We start from the raw sequence: 18,789 nt of genomic DNA on the forward strand, positions 1-18,789 counted from the left end.
TCCAAAAAACATGAAGTGCTGGCCGCACCCCCAGACTCTGCAGCTCATTTGGAGGCAGGTTTAACACAGGACAAATAATAAATAATAATGAATTATTTTTAAATAATTAGGATGAGGCTTGTATTTCTCCCTGTGTCAATGTATTTCTTAAAACAAGCTGTTTTGTAAGCACATGAGGACATTCAATGTTTTATGACATTCATCTGTTTTTTTATTTGTTTTTCTGTAACGTGTTCTCTTTGTTATAGACGGTGCAGACAAACATAGATTCGGCTGTGAACGGTGAACAGACCAATGAAGAGACGCCTCTTCAAAACCAATTTGATGTAGAGATGTCAAGCACACAGGTGGAGATGACAGGTCCAGCAGAGGACAGTGAAGCAGGTGGGGCAGATGGAGATGTTAATTATGCGGCAATCAATTACTCGCTTCTGAAGAAGAAACAACCTGAAAAGAAAGAGGAGGAGACAGCGAACACAGAATATGCAGAGATCAAAAGGGATACGAAAGGAAGAAGAACCCCTCAGAATCAAGATGACCAAGTTGAAATGTCTAATGAAGGATCCGAAAACCAAAAGCATGAGTGCGAGGAGGAGCTTTATTCAAATTCTCAAGCAGTGAAAGGTTTGGCATAAGGAAGTATGCAGTAAGCAATGCGTTTTGTGAACTTTGAAAAGCATTTCACATTTATTTTGAAATGTCTTAGATGTGCATTTACTGTAAGGAGATGTTAAAGGGGACATTTCACAAGACTTTTTTAAGATGTCAAATAAATCTTTGGTGTCTCCAGAGTACGCATGTAAAGTTTTAGCTCAAAGTACCATATAGATAATTTATTATAGCATGTTAAAATAGCCACTTTGTAGGTGTGTGCAGAAATGTGCTTTTTGTGTGTGTCCTAAAATGCGAATGAGTTGATCTCTGCACTAAATGGCAGTGTTGTGGTTGGATAGTGCAGATTAAGGGGCGGAAATATCCCCTTCTGACATCACAGGGGAGCCAAATTTCAATGAGCTATTTTCGCACATGCTTGCAGAGAATGGTTTACCAAAACTAAGTTACTGGGTTGATCTTTCTCACATTTTCTAGAAGCACTGGGGACCCAATTATAGCACTTAAACATGGAAAAAGTCAGATTTTCATGATATGTACCCTTTAAAGGGAGGGTTCACCCAAAAAACTTTGACATTATTTTTACTCTCATGTCATTTAAACCCCCATTGCTTCTTTTTGTTCTTCCAAACCCAAATATTTTTCAAGTTTTGTTTTTTGGTTTTCTGGCGTACCTTAGAGCTGTAATCATTAACCTTAAAAGTCAGGCCCGAAATGACCGGAGCCCGACAGAATGCAGCCCGAACCCGAAAGTACATTTAGATTGACAGCTTTTTAAAGCCCAAACCCGCTTACAGCTCGACATTATTTAAATGTGCGCACATACACAGCTTTTGTCAAGAATGAGTAATTTACACAGGTTTTAACATTATTTATTAATGACTAACTAGGCTACACGTCACTTGGAAGTTGAAACAAAGAAAAAAAAATAAGTCATCTGTAACATCGTAACATCTCGTTCTAAATAGGCCTATGCAACAGAGGCGCGGGAAGATATTTTCGGTAGGGGGTGCTGGGGTGCGGATGCGGCGGTGTGTGTGTGTGGGGGGGGGTGTATAGGGTTATAGAATTCTAAAGTTGTTCACAAGCTTTTTATTCTGCAGACCACTCTACCTATGTTTTCTTTTAAAAACTCACTCGCACCTCCCATCCATAATGTACAGCTGAGCTGACGGTGCATACAAACTATATAGCCTATTGCAACATAGAGTTTAGATTCTCTGGGGTCGTTATTTTCTGCTACTATCCTCTGGCCGGGCCGGACCGTTGATTAAGCATATTTTTTTATCATTACTTTATTATCCTCATTGGGTGGGGAGAAAACTATGCCATATAATCAGAAATATTATATATAGACTATATTTAGGCAAAAGTAACAAATGTGTCCAAAAAGTTACACAAATTACAAAATGATTTGTAAAAGTTACAAAATGCAACGCGAGTCATGTGCGGAGTCTCCTCTGGCACCCATCACGCACCGGGTCTGCTGTTCTGTATGATGTAGCTTAAGTGCAACACGGAGTTTGAAGATGTAAAGAAAAAAAGAAAAACAGGAGAATTAACTTTAAGCAAGTTTGGAGGAAAGTCGGAGGTATGGAACCAGTTATACATTCTCACTCGTGCCAGTAGCCTACGCCGGCTTTGTTTTCCTTTGCTTTTTTAAGTTTTTAATATTTATAATTTCTATGGAAACTTTATTGACATCACTCGAGTTAAGGCGATTAGTGGACCTTTCAATTCACGGGTTTCATTTAATTCTATTTTTTAAACGTAAATGTAATATTTTTGTCTTAAGTTTTGTTTCAGTTTGCAATGCCTCCTGTGCAGCGGTGTAAAAATAAGATATTTTTCGACTTTAAAATTCAAACAGCATATCCTAAATTGTCGGAATATATTCCATATGTATTCATTTGGATTTATAGATGTTTAACATTAAAATCGATGCATGGGAATAATTTACATTAATTTTTGAAATGCCCACCACTCTTAAATGCACAGGTTCCTTATTGTACATCGAGGCTTTACAATTTAGTTCCTTTCATGTCGTTTTAATAATTTAATTCAATCTTCTTTACTTTAAATGTTCTGTTACATTTATATGTGCGTTAAACAACGCGAAACAATTTGGCTATATTTTTAAATAGTTTTAGAAAAGATTACCTTTTTCTGATATGCAGGATAAGGAGTTATTTGGAGAAATAACGCTAGTCCTCGGGACTATTGGGCTGTGTGATTGAAAAAAATCAAAAATTCTCTTCTGAGACATTGCGAAGCTGATAGGCTACAGATAGCCTAGTAATTCGTTTTATGTGGCTGTGGGTGTGCGTGCTTGTGTGTTATGCTAATACGTAGCCTACGCAGCTTATCGGCTGAATCGCAATCACGTCGTCAAAACAAATCTGATTGGCTAATACACACTGAAATAAATTAAATCATTTTAGAATTACTAAATTAATAATTCTCTCTTCATCACACAGCCCAAACATGACATACAAAATGTCTTGGAACAGTAACAAACAACAATCAGAGATATTTATAAGCTATCATTTTATGGTCATTGCAGTTTAAATCTTTGCCACCAGGGGGTGCTGCAGCACCCCCACTTCCCGCGCCCATGCTATGCAATACACTATAAATAGGCCAACATGCCAATAAAAATAATTATTTCTTAACGAATTAAATTAAGATATTACATTCTGAATAAGATGGGTTTTTGGGAATAACGAAATTAAGATAAAGGTTCCACGGGATTTGCTTCAGCACTTTCTTTACATTAAATCCAACATTAGTCTATATCCTCTGTCTAAATTATGTAAGACTAAGTAATATTTAGTTATACATTGAAAAACCTTTACTCACCAAGATTAGGTTACATGTTTTTATTGAGGAAAATTATTAAATCCACTGTAAATGGCTTCAGCGTGGTCCTGCGCTTACTGATAGTGCATCCAGCAGCATTGAACTTGACCGCTCATTTACCGCGCAAAGGCGGAGCGCAAGCCCAAGCCCAGCACGAGCCCGTGTAAAATGTTAGAAATGAAGCCCAAACCCGACCGAACCCGTCGGGTCCAGGCAAAGATCTTCAGCTCTAGCATATCTTACAAAAAACCCAACAAGCTTTAAAATAACAAAAAAAGTATTTGATGAACATATAATATGTGACGAGAGCATTCGGTTAATAATATCATTCATATCTTATTTTTTGACGGAGGTGGCATTTAGTGGCTTTTGCATCTGAGCTTCTCTACTTTATTGTTGTAGCACTGTTGATTAAGTTATTACACATTATTTAAAATTAAACATCCTAAACCAGTGCTTCCCAAACTGTGGACCGAGGTCCCCCAGTGGGCCGTCGGGGTACTTTATATGCTAAATAAAATAATTAAAATATTCTAATAGTTCTGAAATGTGATTTCCCCCCTCCCTATTTCATAAACATAAAGCATATCATTTTTTTCTATTATAGCCAGGTGAGATACACTGCTTGTAAATGGTTTTAAACTTAAATAAATTTAGTAATTCATTGCAATAGATTTGTGAATTATATGTAGCTTCTGTTACACACTTTGATGCATTATAATTGTAAATATTATGCAGAAAGTATTTAGTGTTATGAATTTTAATATATTTAAAAAGAATGTTTATGTCATCTTTTACCAGAATATAAAAATATTTCTCATAATTCTCATGTGATTCTTGAAACTAGTTCATAAATGTTGATAATATGTAACGAAAAATCTTATTAATTTATTTGTGTCCATGGCACGAAATTCAGCTTTTTTCGTGTCTTGAGCATGACTTTCATTTTATGTATTGTTTTCTCATAGTTTGTTTCTATTTTCTTACTATTGTCGCTTGGAGTTAGAATCACTTTCTGTTACATTTTTACACATCCCAACCCAAACCCCAACTCCAGAGAAGAATAGTTTTAAAAGTGGAAGAAAAACATGTGGAAACCAATACATTAAAGTACATCCTAACTCAAACCACAAATCTAACCCCAACCGACAATGATTTAAAAAAGGGAAGAAAATGAGAAAACAATACATCAAATAACATGAAAAGAAAGTCGTGCCACGGACATGAAAAACTATTTATAGAAATTCGTGCTGACTAACACAAAAAAGACATTCGTACTCAAGGCACGAAAAAAGCCCAACTTCGTACCATGGACACAAATAAATTTATCAAATTTTTCGTGACTATAACATGACTTGATATCATGTTGTTGTGGTTTTAAATTGCATGCATCTTGTTATCTTGTGTTTGACTGTTTTAGTACTTGGAAAAAATGTCAAAATTCATAAAATTCCAGTTTAATAAAATATTTTAAATTATAATCATTATTTCATTCTTTGCAGTCAACATGAAGGACATACTGTAATATCATATATAATAAAAATAATAATATTTTTTGTTGTAGCTTTTTGTTGTATTAAGCACAAAGTATCTTACTTAGTTCTTTTTCTTTTGCCATGTAGCCTATGTGTTAATAATTTATGAGGTCCCCAAAGGATTTTCTACAATAAAATAAGCCTTTTGGGATTGTGAGCCAATCTCACCCTTTACATGTTTAATCAGTGTGCCTTATTTTGATTGTTTGATTAGCATTTTTATTGGTTTAAACCACAAAACATGTGATGTTCATTCCAGTGGAGGGTCTGAAGGGGTTAAATAGGAGTTTTAATAACTTCAACTAAACAGTTGAATGGCAGCAACAAGTAGACTACACATTGTGCTGGATACACATACACATATCAGTGGAAATCTCTTAAAATATCAAGATCACCTGTTTACATCTCCTATGGGATGACGTGTTTTGGATTAGGTCTTAGATAAAGGGATTAGACTCTTCCACACTCCTTAAATAGCTTGTGAGTGTCAGCATCTACTGTTCGTACCACCGGAGAAAACTACACAAATTTTATTTAATATTTACAGCCTTCATCATTTATGATCTGAGAGAAGGTATGTGCATGAAAAGAGGGACATTTTAATACTCTCCTTATAGTTTTATAAACATACAAATGCATTAGCTGGTATAATATTTAATTTAATATAATATTTAATGGAAAGAACTATGTCGAAAAAAGAAACTGATATATTAAAGGCATGATAATTTACATTTATTATGCATATATTTAAATAAATTTGGTATTTGGAATTGTTTTATTTCTAGTGCCGAGTATACTTTTTTTTATGATTTGTCTCCTGCATTCGTAGATTATTTTTCATCTGTTAAACATGGCTGATGTGTTAAAGAGTCTTAACCTTTTGGAAACCCTTAAGGAGTCCATGGAAAAGAACAATATTTCAGATATAAGAGATGCCATGGAGGACATGCTGATCAGCAGAATAAACATTGCGGTGGCAGGTGACCGAAGTGCTGAAAAAGCCTCTTTTATCAACTCACTTCGAGGACTCGGGCAGAATGATGAAGGAGCGGCCTATGTTCCACCTTCTGCTGCCCCAGAGGAACTAGCTGTGTTTCCGAATCCCAAGCATCCAGATTTTCGGCTCTGGGATCTGCCATCTATTCCCAGCAACTCATGTTTCGAGGCAGAGAAATATATAGAGCGCTTTAAAATTTTGCGGTACAATGCCGTCATTATCACATTCACAGAGAGTCCCAGCGTGAACAGTGTAGCAGTGTGGAGGGAAGCTCGGTCGTTGCAAAAAGAGACGGTGTACTTCGTCTTATTAGCATCTATGAAGGATACAGAGAAAACATTGGAAATGAAAAAGATAGCAAGTCTGGAAGTGCTCAAGGCTGAAGGCGTTCCACTCCCAAAAGTATTCCTAGTTTACCCGTCTGCTTTGGAAAAGTTGGACTTTTCAAAGTTTTTAGAGGTGATGCGTGGCGACCTTCCAGAAATCAGGGCACATGCTCTCCTTCTGGCCCTGCCTGCTTTCTCCAACTCATTGATCCACCAGAAGAAAGACGCCTTCAAGGCACTTGTATGGGCAGCGGCATCTTTATCTGGTGGGGTTTCTGCCATTCCCGTGCCCCTGGTGGCCTCCATGGTGGACGCTACTGTGGCCTTACGGATTTTGATGAAGGCTCAGATATCGCTTTGTCTGGATGATGATTCTCTGCTGCGACTGGCAAGGCAGCGAGGTCTCGACCCATCCAGGCTAAAGGGTCTGAGGACTTGTGCGCTTTCTGTTGAGGTCAGCAAGAGTGAAGTTAAAAGACGACTCGCAGAGGCAGAGAAGGAGACCAATACTGCTTCAAAAAGACTTGTGGAGCTAGCCATGCCAAGACATGCCAGGTCCGTTAGTCGATCTTTTATGGTTATGCTGCAGGCTCTCAACACCGCTATTGATGACATGGGTGCTGATGCTGAGAAAGTGGTTGCTATGGTAACAGATGGATCACCCTTTTGAGGGGGGGGGGCTAAAATTGACAATTGTCTCGTGTTGCACACACACACACACATGCTCTTAACATAATTTTGATTTATACCATGTTTAGTGTACTAGTAATTACCAATAAGTTTACAATATGTTTACAGTAACTCCATTTAATCCCAAATAATTTCATTTTGATTCATTTTTAATGCTAAACTAATGTTAGTGCTATTGGTTATATGTGAATAAATGCCTAAAGTTGATTTACTCTAACTGTAAACACGCACATTATATTAGTTAGGCATGTTCAAAATGTACTGTACAGTAATATGCTATTTTTTAGCAATAAAGATCTTTTATCTTACATCGTCATTCTTCATAAAACCGGATTGTCCGTGCAAGCTATTGGCACCTTTTCGTTCTCAGCTATTAAAACATTTCACCCCATGTGCAATATCCGGTCAAGGTCTTCATCTGAATCACAGTAGCCATGCATGAGAAGCTGCCAAGATGCAGACCGCAATACATACAGTAGTTTCAACTGCGAAGTAACCACTGACAAAGGAAGCGTCTACAATATCACACTCCAACTGCAAACGTTAACACCACTCATTTCAAACCATCACATATTGCCTCTATTTTATTTACAGGTATTTCAAATTTAAATGTGACAGAAAAATCAAGTCATTAAGGCATTTCATATCAATGTGACATTTCTGTGAATGCAAAAAGTCAGTTTAGTAAGCCGTGTTAACCACAAAGCTCTATAAAGTCTTTAAAAGCTGTGAGTAAGAGTCATGTTCTCTTAAACAAAACCTCTCAAATAATCAAATCAAAAACACTTAATGTTGAATGCATACTTCTTTGGTATTTTGTTTGGTACGCAGTGAATTATGATCTTATTTAAACAAACTTAACTGAAATTGTTTTATATTATATAGATATTCTAACATCATCTTTCTACGGGGCTCAGATATCTCTCATTTGATAACTTGCACATTTTGGTATTTTAGTACCAGTATACATACAATACTCATTTTGATGAGATTGATACATTTTAAAGGAACCCCAAATAAAAGAGAATGATAACACCTATTGTATGTTACAATAAACTTTGTTTACACTGATTCATTTGCAATCCTGTTTGTTATATTGTGAATACTAATCGCTAAAGAACATCTTGATAAATTTTGAATTGTGCCATGAAAACATTAAAACCTCTCTGCTTTGAATTATGTTAAAATAATGAACAACTGCGGCATAAAAGCACTCCGCTTCATATCATGAAGAATTTCAACCTTGGGTGTGCATGTACAAATAATAGATTTAACAATGTTCAGATGTGCATTATAAAAAATACAAGTTATTTCAAATATTGTTTATCAGAAGTTATTTTTTTTTAAACATAAAGGAAACAAGTGCAGGAGCATCATGCTCCAGTTTTTACGGGGGCACAGTGCACAGCTTACAGAAATTTGTGCATAAACAGACATTAAAAGAGATCTTATAGCTTTCAGTCTTTTCCTTGGCATTCCCACTTAGATTTCTAACCATTTGAGCCCCCATGCCTTCATGTGAAAACCACCAAAATGCATGTGCTGACTAACTTTTATGTCAAAAACTTTTATCAATTAATTCAATCAAAATAATGACATCTTATTTACATCTGAAAATGGCATTTTTTGTTTATATATGTTCTGTTTAATGACTTGTTCAATTGTGCCATTAATGCATTTACAAAACAACTTTATGTTATAAAATTAATGTAATTTTAAATCCATAAAGTATAGGCTACAATGAAAATGGCATAAGCATTGATTTTAATGTTCAATGCTGCAAATGCAATACTGCCCCTTTTTGTTTATTTTCAACATTTTATTTTAAATGCAAATATTAAAAACTTTAAAAATATGTTTATATTAAATTATTAGAGGAACGCATTTTTGCACTAAATTTTACCTCATATGTGAACGTGATTCGGCGCCGCCCCGTGAAATCTGGCGAACTCTGGCGTTGTACTAAGATGAAATCTACTATATAACGAACACTGTCACTTTTTGAACCAAACATTTTCTACAAAATGGAGGTTAAATGCACATTACCAGACTGTGGTTTGAAGTAGTGATGGTCGTTTTCGAAGCACTGCTTCACGAGGCTTCGAAACATTTACGAATGTTTTGTTTCGAATCAGTGTTCGGAGCTTGTTTTAAACTGGCCCAAGTCACGTGATTTTAGCAAACGAGGCTTCATTACGTCATAACTGTTTCGAAACGTTTCGAAAATCCGATGGTTCTTTTACTTTTGTGAATTTCATATTCACAAAAGTAAAAGAAATAATTTAAAACCTTGTTTGAAAGTTTTCATGATTGACTTTGATGTATATATTGAGTCTCTCCAGTGTATTGATAACAAAAAATGTAGAGATACACTGTTATACGCCAAAGAATTGAAGTTAATTGAAATTTGAACTATGCTGTCTCACTTTTATTTATTTACTATTATTATGTACTTATTTTATTTATTATTAATTTTTTATATTTTTTTCTGTGTATTGTAAACCCAATTCCTTAACATGTTACCTCTTTGGATGTCTTGTCATGTTGTATGTTTGTTCAATATATAATAAAAATAAATAAATAAATTTAAAAAATCCGATGGTTCACCACTAGAGGGAGTTGATCACATGACCAGTGTCTAATATGTTTAGGTGAACTCGGGTCAGTTTTATTATGAAAGTTCATAAAACATTTATCTTTCTGACTAATAACACTGCCATTTTGTCTACTTTTTGTTTATAGACAGATTTAATGACAAAAATGTGCATAATTAAAAGGGTAGTTAGTTTTAATTATTTGTTTGCCCTAAATAAAACTAAAAACACATAACTTTTAACTATGTCTTAATTAAGTTAAATATTTTTTTTAAACATATTTTAATACAAATCTTGCTTTTTTTATTAAAAAAGTGTAAAATGTTTGGACATATCTGCTTTTACACTATTTTGACCAGCAGGGGTCGCCAGCGTGTGTGGTGTTTCGAACTACTTCGAAAAACTGAATCAATTTTCGAAGCAATTGGTTCAGTTGATTCGAAGCTTCGAAAAGCTTCATTAGTTTGAAGATGTTGTGAACGTTTCTTACAAGGTGTCTTCATTTGGCAAAATGCAGCAGCAAGTATCCCGCGACCGTGCACAGGTGCTGATGACGTGTGCGACTGCGCTGTTGCATCTGCCTTCCTCATGAATAAAGTATAACACGATCAAAACCCTATAAAAACGGCGAAAAATCTCTGACAAGGTTGCCGCATAGAACTGTTAATATTGTGCATAACAGATAAAAAGAAAAGTAAGTGGACATTTCTTTGATTAAGAGGTTGCACGCAACATCAATTTTGCTAAAAAACTCGAGGGAGCATTTTGAATGAGCATGACGCCTCTGCAAGTGATGCTCCTCCTCTTTATTTCATGGGCTTTTAATTTGTAATTTCCTGGCTCGTGCTTGTAGTCATTTTGTAGTTCTTTTGTTTATTGGTTCCCTGTTGATAGTAGCCAACACGTTTCAAAAAGTTGTAAGAAATGACATTTGTCAGAAGGTTAACATTAACTTCATGCTTGCGTAAACGCATTTTGCGTTTACAAAGCATTGCACTTAAGCTGAAAACATTTGTTAGGCAATTCTGCTTATGCCTGCAGTGTTACTCTGTAAAAATATCAGCTGTAAAAAGATCAGTAGTGGGAGAACAATAGTAAACAGAAATAGAAAGTTTTACTTATTCTTATTTCAATAAAACTTCATTAACATTATGTGTGATGTCTCTATTATTATTTTTTATATTGTTTTGACACCGTAGTAACCACTAACAGAGGAAATAAGATTCACGCTTGAATGACATAAGTAACATATTCCTTTTTTTTTTTTTGCCGCAAATATGCAAAGATACACTGTGACTTAAGAAATACACAAGAGGATATGAATTCCCCTTTTGTTTCTTGCTGTCATTTACAAGCCATTTGAGCTTTCCTGTCCCGCTGAGAACAACAGATTCAGTACGAAGGTAAACATATTTTATCTGGCTTTAAACAGGTCTTTATATTGGAGTAAAATTAATTCTGAAATTTGCACTGTTAAAAATGTCTGTAGAAATTACAGTATTACTGGCAGCTGTTTGTATATTTAAATTTATGTTAAATAAGAGTTTCTTTAGAGTTAAATGAAGAGGAAACATTAACAAGTCTTTATCTTTACAGAATAAAATTAAAATAACAGCCTCATGCAAAGCATTCTCTGAAGCAAAATCTGAAGGAAAAAACTGAAAAAGTTTGACACATTAATGCTTTGCAAAATTACATTTAAAAATTCAACAAGTTACTGGCAAACAGCTGCATAACTACAGCAATTTTGTATGTGCCTTTGTTTGGCCGTAAAAAATTTTTTGTCATCATCATAAGATTTTCCTAAGAAACATACTGTATTATCTTTGAGACATTAATGGTGTCATCATTACATTCTGCTAAAAGATAGAAAGTATTTAAAGTATAGCTTCATTATTTTAAATACATTAGGAATTGAAGGTCTGCTTAAAGGCGGGGTGCATGATCTCTGAAAGCCAGTGTTAACATTTGAAATCACCTAAACAAACACGCCCCTACCCCAATAGAATCTGAACCTTTATTTAATAAGACCCGCCTCACACATACGCAACACAGGCAACGATGACGGTTAGCAGACACGCCCCTTCCTGCTAATTGGCTACAAGTGTGTTTTAGTAGTTGGCCCGACTGCCTTTTCCAAAATGTTTTCTAAAAAATCACGCACCCCTCCTTTAATTTATGTAACAACTGTTAATGAGACAAATCACATAAATAAAGAAAAAGAGTGCCGCAGATTTTGCTGGAAGTTCCCATCCATTTTTTTACCATAGACTTTTGGATTATCGCAAAAAAACTTTTGTCCAACAAGGTAATCTCAACAAATGTGTTCAAATTGTATGAATTTTTTGTCAAATTTGATAAAAATTATGTCATCCCTGCAGCTATACAAATAATGCAAGTGCTTATTTCATAGTTACTGAGTATACTCGTCTACAGACAGATGACGTTTCCTGATCCGAATCCGCTGTACCGCCGGCGGCACACTGCATGTTTTTGGTTGATAACATTGGGAAATACAACAACTTAAAAAAGACAAACCTAAACATATCATATATCATTAAAAAGCTGACATTCGAACGATGTAAACCATATTAAGATCCAGTCAACACAGTCAGTGCAATCAGAGTGTTTGTCAAACAACCAACAACCAAAAAACCAGCTACAAAATGTGTATGAAAATGAAAAAACTGACCTATGACGCCTTCTTGTAGTCCAAAGATCCATAAAATTCCAACAAAAACGGTGTAGTTACACTCTGAAGGGTCCAGTAAATCCAATTCAGTGAAATATTTAGTCCACAGCACATGTATAAGTCAATAAACATCCAAGGAACATAGTAGTATCATTTATAAATAGCCAACAAAGCCACCAAATCTCCGACGCATTACGTCGTGTAGCGTCTCTTCACTTGTAAACATTGCAGATGTGTTGATGTCAAAATGGCCGCTGAACTCTGCCCTTCTTCTTCTTCTTCTACTACTCAAGTTTAATGGCAGTTGGCAAACCAAACTTAAATGGTGCATTCCCGCCACCTACTGGATTGGAGTGTGGATAACGTTATGGTAGTAGTGACCTAAATCCTGTTAATTAAAAAAGTATCTTTTAAGAAATTAATTATTCCTTCATATACTTTAACCTGCTTTGGGCAATCACCTAATAATGCTTGCATAGACACAACGTTCATTTCCAACTCGCTTAAAGCTTGAAATAACTTACATCTTTCTCTTGCATAAGCCTCACATTTTAATAATACATGTTCAACTGTTTCCATTTTTTCCGAGCCACATTTTCCACAATACCCAGTCTGGTGTTTCCCAATTCTGAACATACTTTGATTTAATAAACAATGGCCAATGCGCATTCTTGAAATTAAAACATCCTTCTTCCTGTTTCCAATGCTTCTTCTTTCCAAACCTACTGTTCTTTGAATGTTGTATAAATGTCTACCCTTATTTCCACTGTCCCACTCCTTCTGCCATTTATTCCTAATCTCCTTACTAATTATACTTTTTATCTCGGTCTTACTTAATGCAATTTTAATATCAACTTCTGAAAATTGTATGGCCTGTTTAGCTAAACTATCCACCTCTTCATTTCCCGTCACCCCCATATGAGCTGGTATCCAAAGGAAAGAAATACTGATTCCCAATTGTCTGATTCTGAAAAGACTTTGTAGTATTTCATAAATTAAATCCTGTCTAGCTATAGAAATACCACTTGCTATACTTTCAATTGCAGATAAAGAGTCTGTGCATATAACAGATCTGATTGGTTGAACTTCTTCAACCCACTGTAATGCTAATATAATTGCTATTAATTCTGCTGTAAATACTGAGATGAAATCTGATGTTCTTTTCAAAATGTTGACTTTAAATAGAGGTATAAATACTGCTGCAGATGTTGTACCAGAATCTGGATCTTTTGATCCATCAGTATATATCTGGATGGCACTATAATATACATGATCTATGTAATCTTGTACTGTTATGCTATCCAGGATTTTCTCCTCATTATGTTTGTCTTTGTGTAACTGCATATCAATAGAGGGCATGGGAAAAAACCAAGGGGGAATTGCTGGCAGCACCACACTAGAAGCAATATTAAAAACACTAATCCCTATATCTCTAGCCTCCTCATTGATAAACCATCCAAAACTTGTTAGTTTTTTCTGGCTATATTCCCAACATTCCCTTAAAACATTTTTAACTGGATGGTTCTCCAACTGACTTTTTATGTTTGCCCAATATCTCATTCTCAATTTTATCCTTCTCATTCCTAGTGGCATAACCCCCATCTCAACATTAAGTGCTGACACTGGTGATGATCTAATTGCTCCACAACATATCCTTAATGCTTGATTCTGAATTGCCTCAATCTTATCCAGTTGAGTTTTTGAGGCAGAACTATAGACCATGCTACCATAATCTATAGCTGCTCCAATAAGTGCCACATAAATACTTTTGAGCGATTTCCGATATGCTCCCCATTCAGCTCCAGCTAAACATCTCATTATATTTATCACCTTTTTACATTTATCAATTATTCTCAATTCTCAATTATTCTAAAATGTTTGCTCAGAAAGCAAAGATGGTTAACTAATAATATTTAGAAAAATACAAGAAAGAAAATGCATTGTGACTTTCAAAACAAGAGCCAGTTGTTATAGCCATAGAAACCAGAGCCATGCTTGAGACTGCACATGCGCTTTAACGCATTAGCGCCAACTGACTCTGATCACGGCTGGTCGATCGGACCCAGGACCCGAAGTAGCATAATTAAACTGGGACTGACCCAGACCCAACTGCCCCTTTAAAACATAGACCCGGAACTGTACGGGTCCTCTGTGAAGACCTCTAATGCATACAAATCTGCTCAAGTTCAGAAACATGGACACAATGTGACACTGAGCTTGCCTCGGCTCGCACCCAATTCATAGAGAAACAGAGAGCATGCGAACACATATCGAACTCGTTGACAGAGACACATGCTCATTTTCAAATAGTGTCATTATCCCGGAAGAACAAAAAAAAGTTATGCCAGATATATTTGGGCGGTTGTTAATATACCTGGGCGACTTTTTCTGGCGGATCTTCTCCGCTCCCCCTTTCTTCTTTTTGGAGCCTCTGTTGTCCATAATGATTTTTCTTAAGTGCAAGGCTAAATGATGCGCTATCATCACTGTATATTTCCCCATAAACCTATCGGCTGCTTGGACAAATCCATTTGAGGGGTGGGGCATGGGGGCGCGATCGTAACACACACTGAACCTGTCATGAAGAAGCCGAAAATATTTACCTATTACCCGCCCCCCAAGCCAAATGCAACTGCATTTATACATGACGGGCCGAAAATAAATAACTTAAACATTTTGGCATTAAAAAAATAAATCTCGGAGGCCACCGGCCCACATGTCGACCGGCCCACCGGGCATTTGCCCGGTTTGACAGATTACCAGTCCGAGCCTGGGTAATGGTCACTAAACCTAAAGTCTCCGGTTTCAAATTTGTCAGACTGAGGTTAACTGTAATCTTTATCGGTGGAGTGAGCCATGTACAGATCAACATTCCTATCAACCAAGCAGATTTTAAGGGGAGGTTTAGGACTGGGGTTCAGGATTGTAAATAGCTTTTTATCGAATTACCATTTCTGATTTTTGGTGTAGATTAAGGTTTGTGTTTGTAGATAAGTTTAGCACTGTGTTTGTTTAAAAATAATGTTGTTACAGGACTTATAAAAAGATTTTTGACAAATAATGAAGTTTATGTATATTAACTACAGGTGAAGATAACAAGAGCCAAAATCACTCTATTCAAGAATTTTTTAAGAATATGGGGCTGTCAACAATTCTCATGTTTTTGGCGGGAATGGCAACTTCAGCAGTCATCTTCTTTGTGGTGTTGTGTTGTTGGGTGTCTTGCAACAGGTAACATATTGACTTCATTACCGTCCCTAAAAACAGAATCAAATTCCATCAAAATTTGTTCAATGTATCAAGCATTTACATATTTAGTTTCGATTTTGTCTTTTCCACAGATCCAAAAAAACTGAAGTGCTGGCCGCACCCCCAGACTCTGCAGCTCATTTGGAGGCAGGTTTAACACAGGACAAATAATTAATAATAATAAATAATTTTTAAATAATTAGGATGAGGCTTGTATTTCTCCCTGTGTCAATGTATTTCTTAAAACAAGCTGTTTTGTAAGCGCATGAGGACATTAAATGTTTTATGACATTCATCTGTTTTTTTATTTGTTTTCCTATAACGTGTTCTCTTTGTTTTAGACGGTGCAGAAAAACATAGATTCGGCTGTGACCGGTGAACAGACCAATGAAGAGACGCCTCTTCAAAACCAATTTGCTTTAGAGATGTCAAGCACACAGGTGGGGATGACAGGTCCAGCAGAGGACAGTGAAGCAGGTGGGGCAGATGGAGATGTTAATTATGCGGCAATCAATTACTCGCTTCTGAAGAAGAAACCTGAAGAGAAAGAGGAGGAGATAGCGAACACAGACTATGCAGAGATCAAAAGGGATACGAAAGGAAGAAAAGACCCTCAGAATCAAGATTACCAAGTTGAAATGTCTAATGAAGGATCCGAAAACCAAAAGCAGAATGAGTGTGAGGAGGAGCTTTATTCAAATTCTCAGGCAATGAAAGGTTTGGCATAAGGAAGTATGCAGTAAGCAATGCGTTTTGTGAACTTTGAAAAGCATTTCCCATTTATTTTGAAATGTCTTAGATGTGCATTTACTGTAAGGATATGTTAAAGGAGACATTTTACAAGACTTTTTTAAGAGGTCAAATAAATCTTCGATGTCTCCAGAGTACGCATGTGAAGTTTTAGCTCAAAGTATGATATAGATAATTTATTATAGCATGTTAAAATTGCCACTTTGTAGGTGTGTGCAGAAATGTGCTTTTTTGTGTGTCCTTTAAAATGCGAATGAGCTGATCTCTGCACTAAATGGCAGGTTTGTGGTTGGATAGTGCAGATTAGGGGGCGGTATTATCCCCTTCTGACATCACAGGGGGAGCCAAATTTCAATTTTTTCACATGCTTGCAGAGTATGGTTTACCAAAACTAAGTTACTAGATCTTTCTCACATTTTCTAGATTGATAGAAGCACTGGGGACCAAATTATAGCACTTAAACATGGAAAAAGTCAGATTTTCATGACATGTCCACTTTAAAGAGAGGGTTCACCCAAAAAACTTTGACATTATTTCCTCACTCTCATGTCATTTAAACCCCCATTGCTTCTTTTTGTTCTTCCAAACCCAAATATTTTTAAAGGTTTTCTGGTTGTTAGTGGTTGGTGACAGAGGCGTACCTTACAATAAACCCAACAAGCTTTAAAATAACAAAAAAAAAGTTAAATAAACAACTCTATTTGACTTGCCAACAAACTTATGTCTGAGGCAGGATTGAGCAGATTTAAAGCAAAAGTATTTGATGAACATATAATACGTGATGAGAGCCAGAGGCGTCATGCCCATTCAAACTGAGGGGGCACGTGCCCCCTTGGTTTTTTTGAGCCAATGGATTTTGCATCCAACCTCAAAATCAAATAAGCTTCCATTAATCTGTTATTTGACTTTTAATCTGTTAATATGCACAATATTATACATTCTGTGCTGCATCCTTGTCACTTTTCGGAGATTTTCGCCGTTTTGATCGTGTTTTGATCATGTTACATTACTTTTATTCTGGCGGCAGCTGCCGCTGCAGTCAGAGCGCAGTCGCAGACGTCATCAGTGTCTGGGCGCGCTCACGAGCTCTCTGCTGTTGCTGGCTTGCTGCTGCATTTGGCTATCTGAGGAATTAAAACGTGTTAGAAACGCTCACAACATTTCCAAACCCCAGTACGGTAATGTGCAGTTAACCTTCTCTGTGTAGAAAATGTATGGTTTTAAATGTGACCGTCTCAACGTTATATTAGCAGAGATTCATCTTCTTGGCACAACGCCAAAGTTCGCCAAAGTTCACGCGGGCGCGGAATCTCACATGCTCACATGAGGTAAAATTTAATGCAAAAATCCGTTCCTCTAATAATTGTATCTAAACATATTTTTTAAAATCATTATTGAACATTAAAATCAATCACGTGGCTATAGCTTATGTCATTTTCGTTGTTTATATACTTTATGGATTTAAAATTACATAAATTTTATATGATAATGTAGTTGTTGTGCAAAATGCATTAATGACACAATTAAACAAGCCATTAAGACTTAGATAAAACATGCCGTTTCAGATGTGAATATGATGCAAATGTGTCATTATTCCGATTGAATAGTATTTGATATGAAAGTTAGTCATCACTTTTATTTTGGAGGTTTTTGCATGAAAGCAGGGGTTTTCAGATTGTTAGAAATGTAAGTGCCATGGAAAAGACTGAAAGCTCTATAATATTTCGTTTGATGTCTGTGTATACACAAATTTCTGGGAGCTGTTGACACTGTGCCCCCTTAAAAAAAATTGGTGCATGACGCCCCTGATGAGAGCATTCGGTTAATATCATTATTTTATTTTTTGACAGAGAAGGCATTTAGTGGCTTTTGCATCTGAGCTTCTCGACTTTATTGTTGTAGCACTGTTGATTAAGTTATTACACATTATGTAAAATTAAACATCCTAAAACTGCCTAAACCAGTGCTTCCCAAACTGTGGACCGAGGTCCCCTAGTGGGCCGTCGCGGTACTTTATATTCTAAATAAAATAATTAAAATATTCTAATTGTTCTGAAATGTGATCATTACCCTACCTATTTCATAAACATAAAGCATATCATTTTTTTCTATTATAGTGAGGTGAGATACGCTGCTTGTAAATGGTTTTAGACTTAAATGAATTTAGTAATTCATTGCAATAAATTTGTGAATTATATGTAGCTTCTGTTACACACTTTGATGCATTATAATTGTAAATATTATGCACACTGAAAAAAAAAGATTCTTTCAATTTACTCAACTTTTTAAGGTAAGTGGTTGCAATCAATTTATTTAAGCTACATTTAAACAAAAGTTTTTTGTTTTGTTTTGCTTTTCTCAATTTTTTTTTTGTTTGTTTAAATGTAGCTTAAATAAATTGATTGCAACCACTTACCTTAAAAAAATTGAGTAAATTGAAAGAATCTTTTTTTTCAGTGTGCATAATATGTAAATTGAATGAATA

General features: G+C 35.8%; 3 protein-coding genes across 4 annotated transcripts in view; all 3 read left to right on the top strand.

Annotated features, from left to right (window-relative positions):
* Positions 1–18,789, top strand: part of LOC135770761 (B-cell receptor CD22-like) — a 113,452-nt gene that overhangs the window by 53,582 nt on the left and 41,081 nt on the right. The window lies entirely within an intron of this gene.
* Positions 1–18,789, top strand: part of LOC135770767 (B-cell receptor CD22-like) — a 73,431-nt gene that overhangs the window by 38,652 nt on the left and 15,990 nt on the right. The window lies entirely within an intron of this gene.
* On the top strand, positions 5,857–6,999 carry LOC135771622 (interferon-inducible GTPase 5-like). Its single transcript, XM_065281944.1, has one exon. It carries the CDS (start codon positions 5,857–5,859, stop codon positions 6,997–6,999), a length of 1,143 nt encoding a protein of 380 aa, XP_065138016.1.

This window comes from Paramisgurnus dabryanus, chromosome 8 (assembly GCF_030506205.2).
Source record: "Paramisgurnus dabryanus chromosome 8, PD_genome_1.1, whole genome shotgun sequence".
NCBI classification, from domain to species: Eukaryota; Metazoa; Chordata; class Actinopteri; order Cypriniformes; family Cobitidae; genus Paramisgurnus; species Paramisgurnus dabryanus.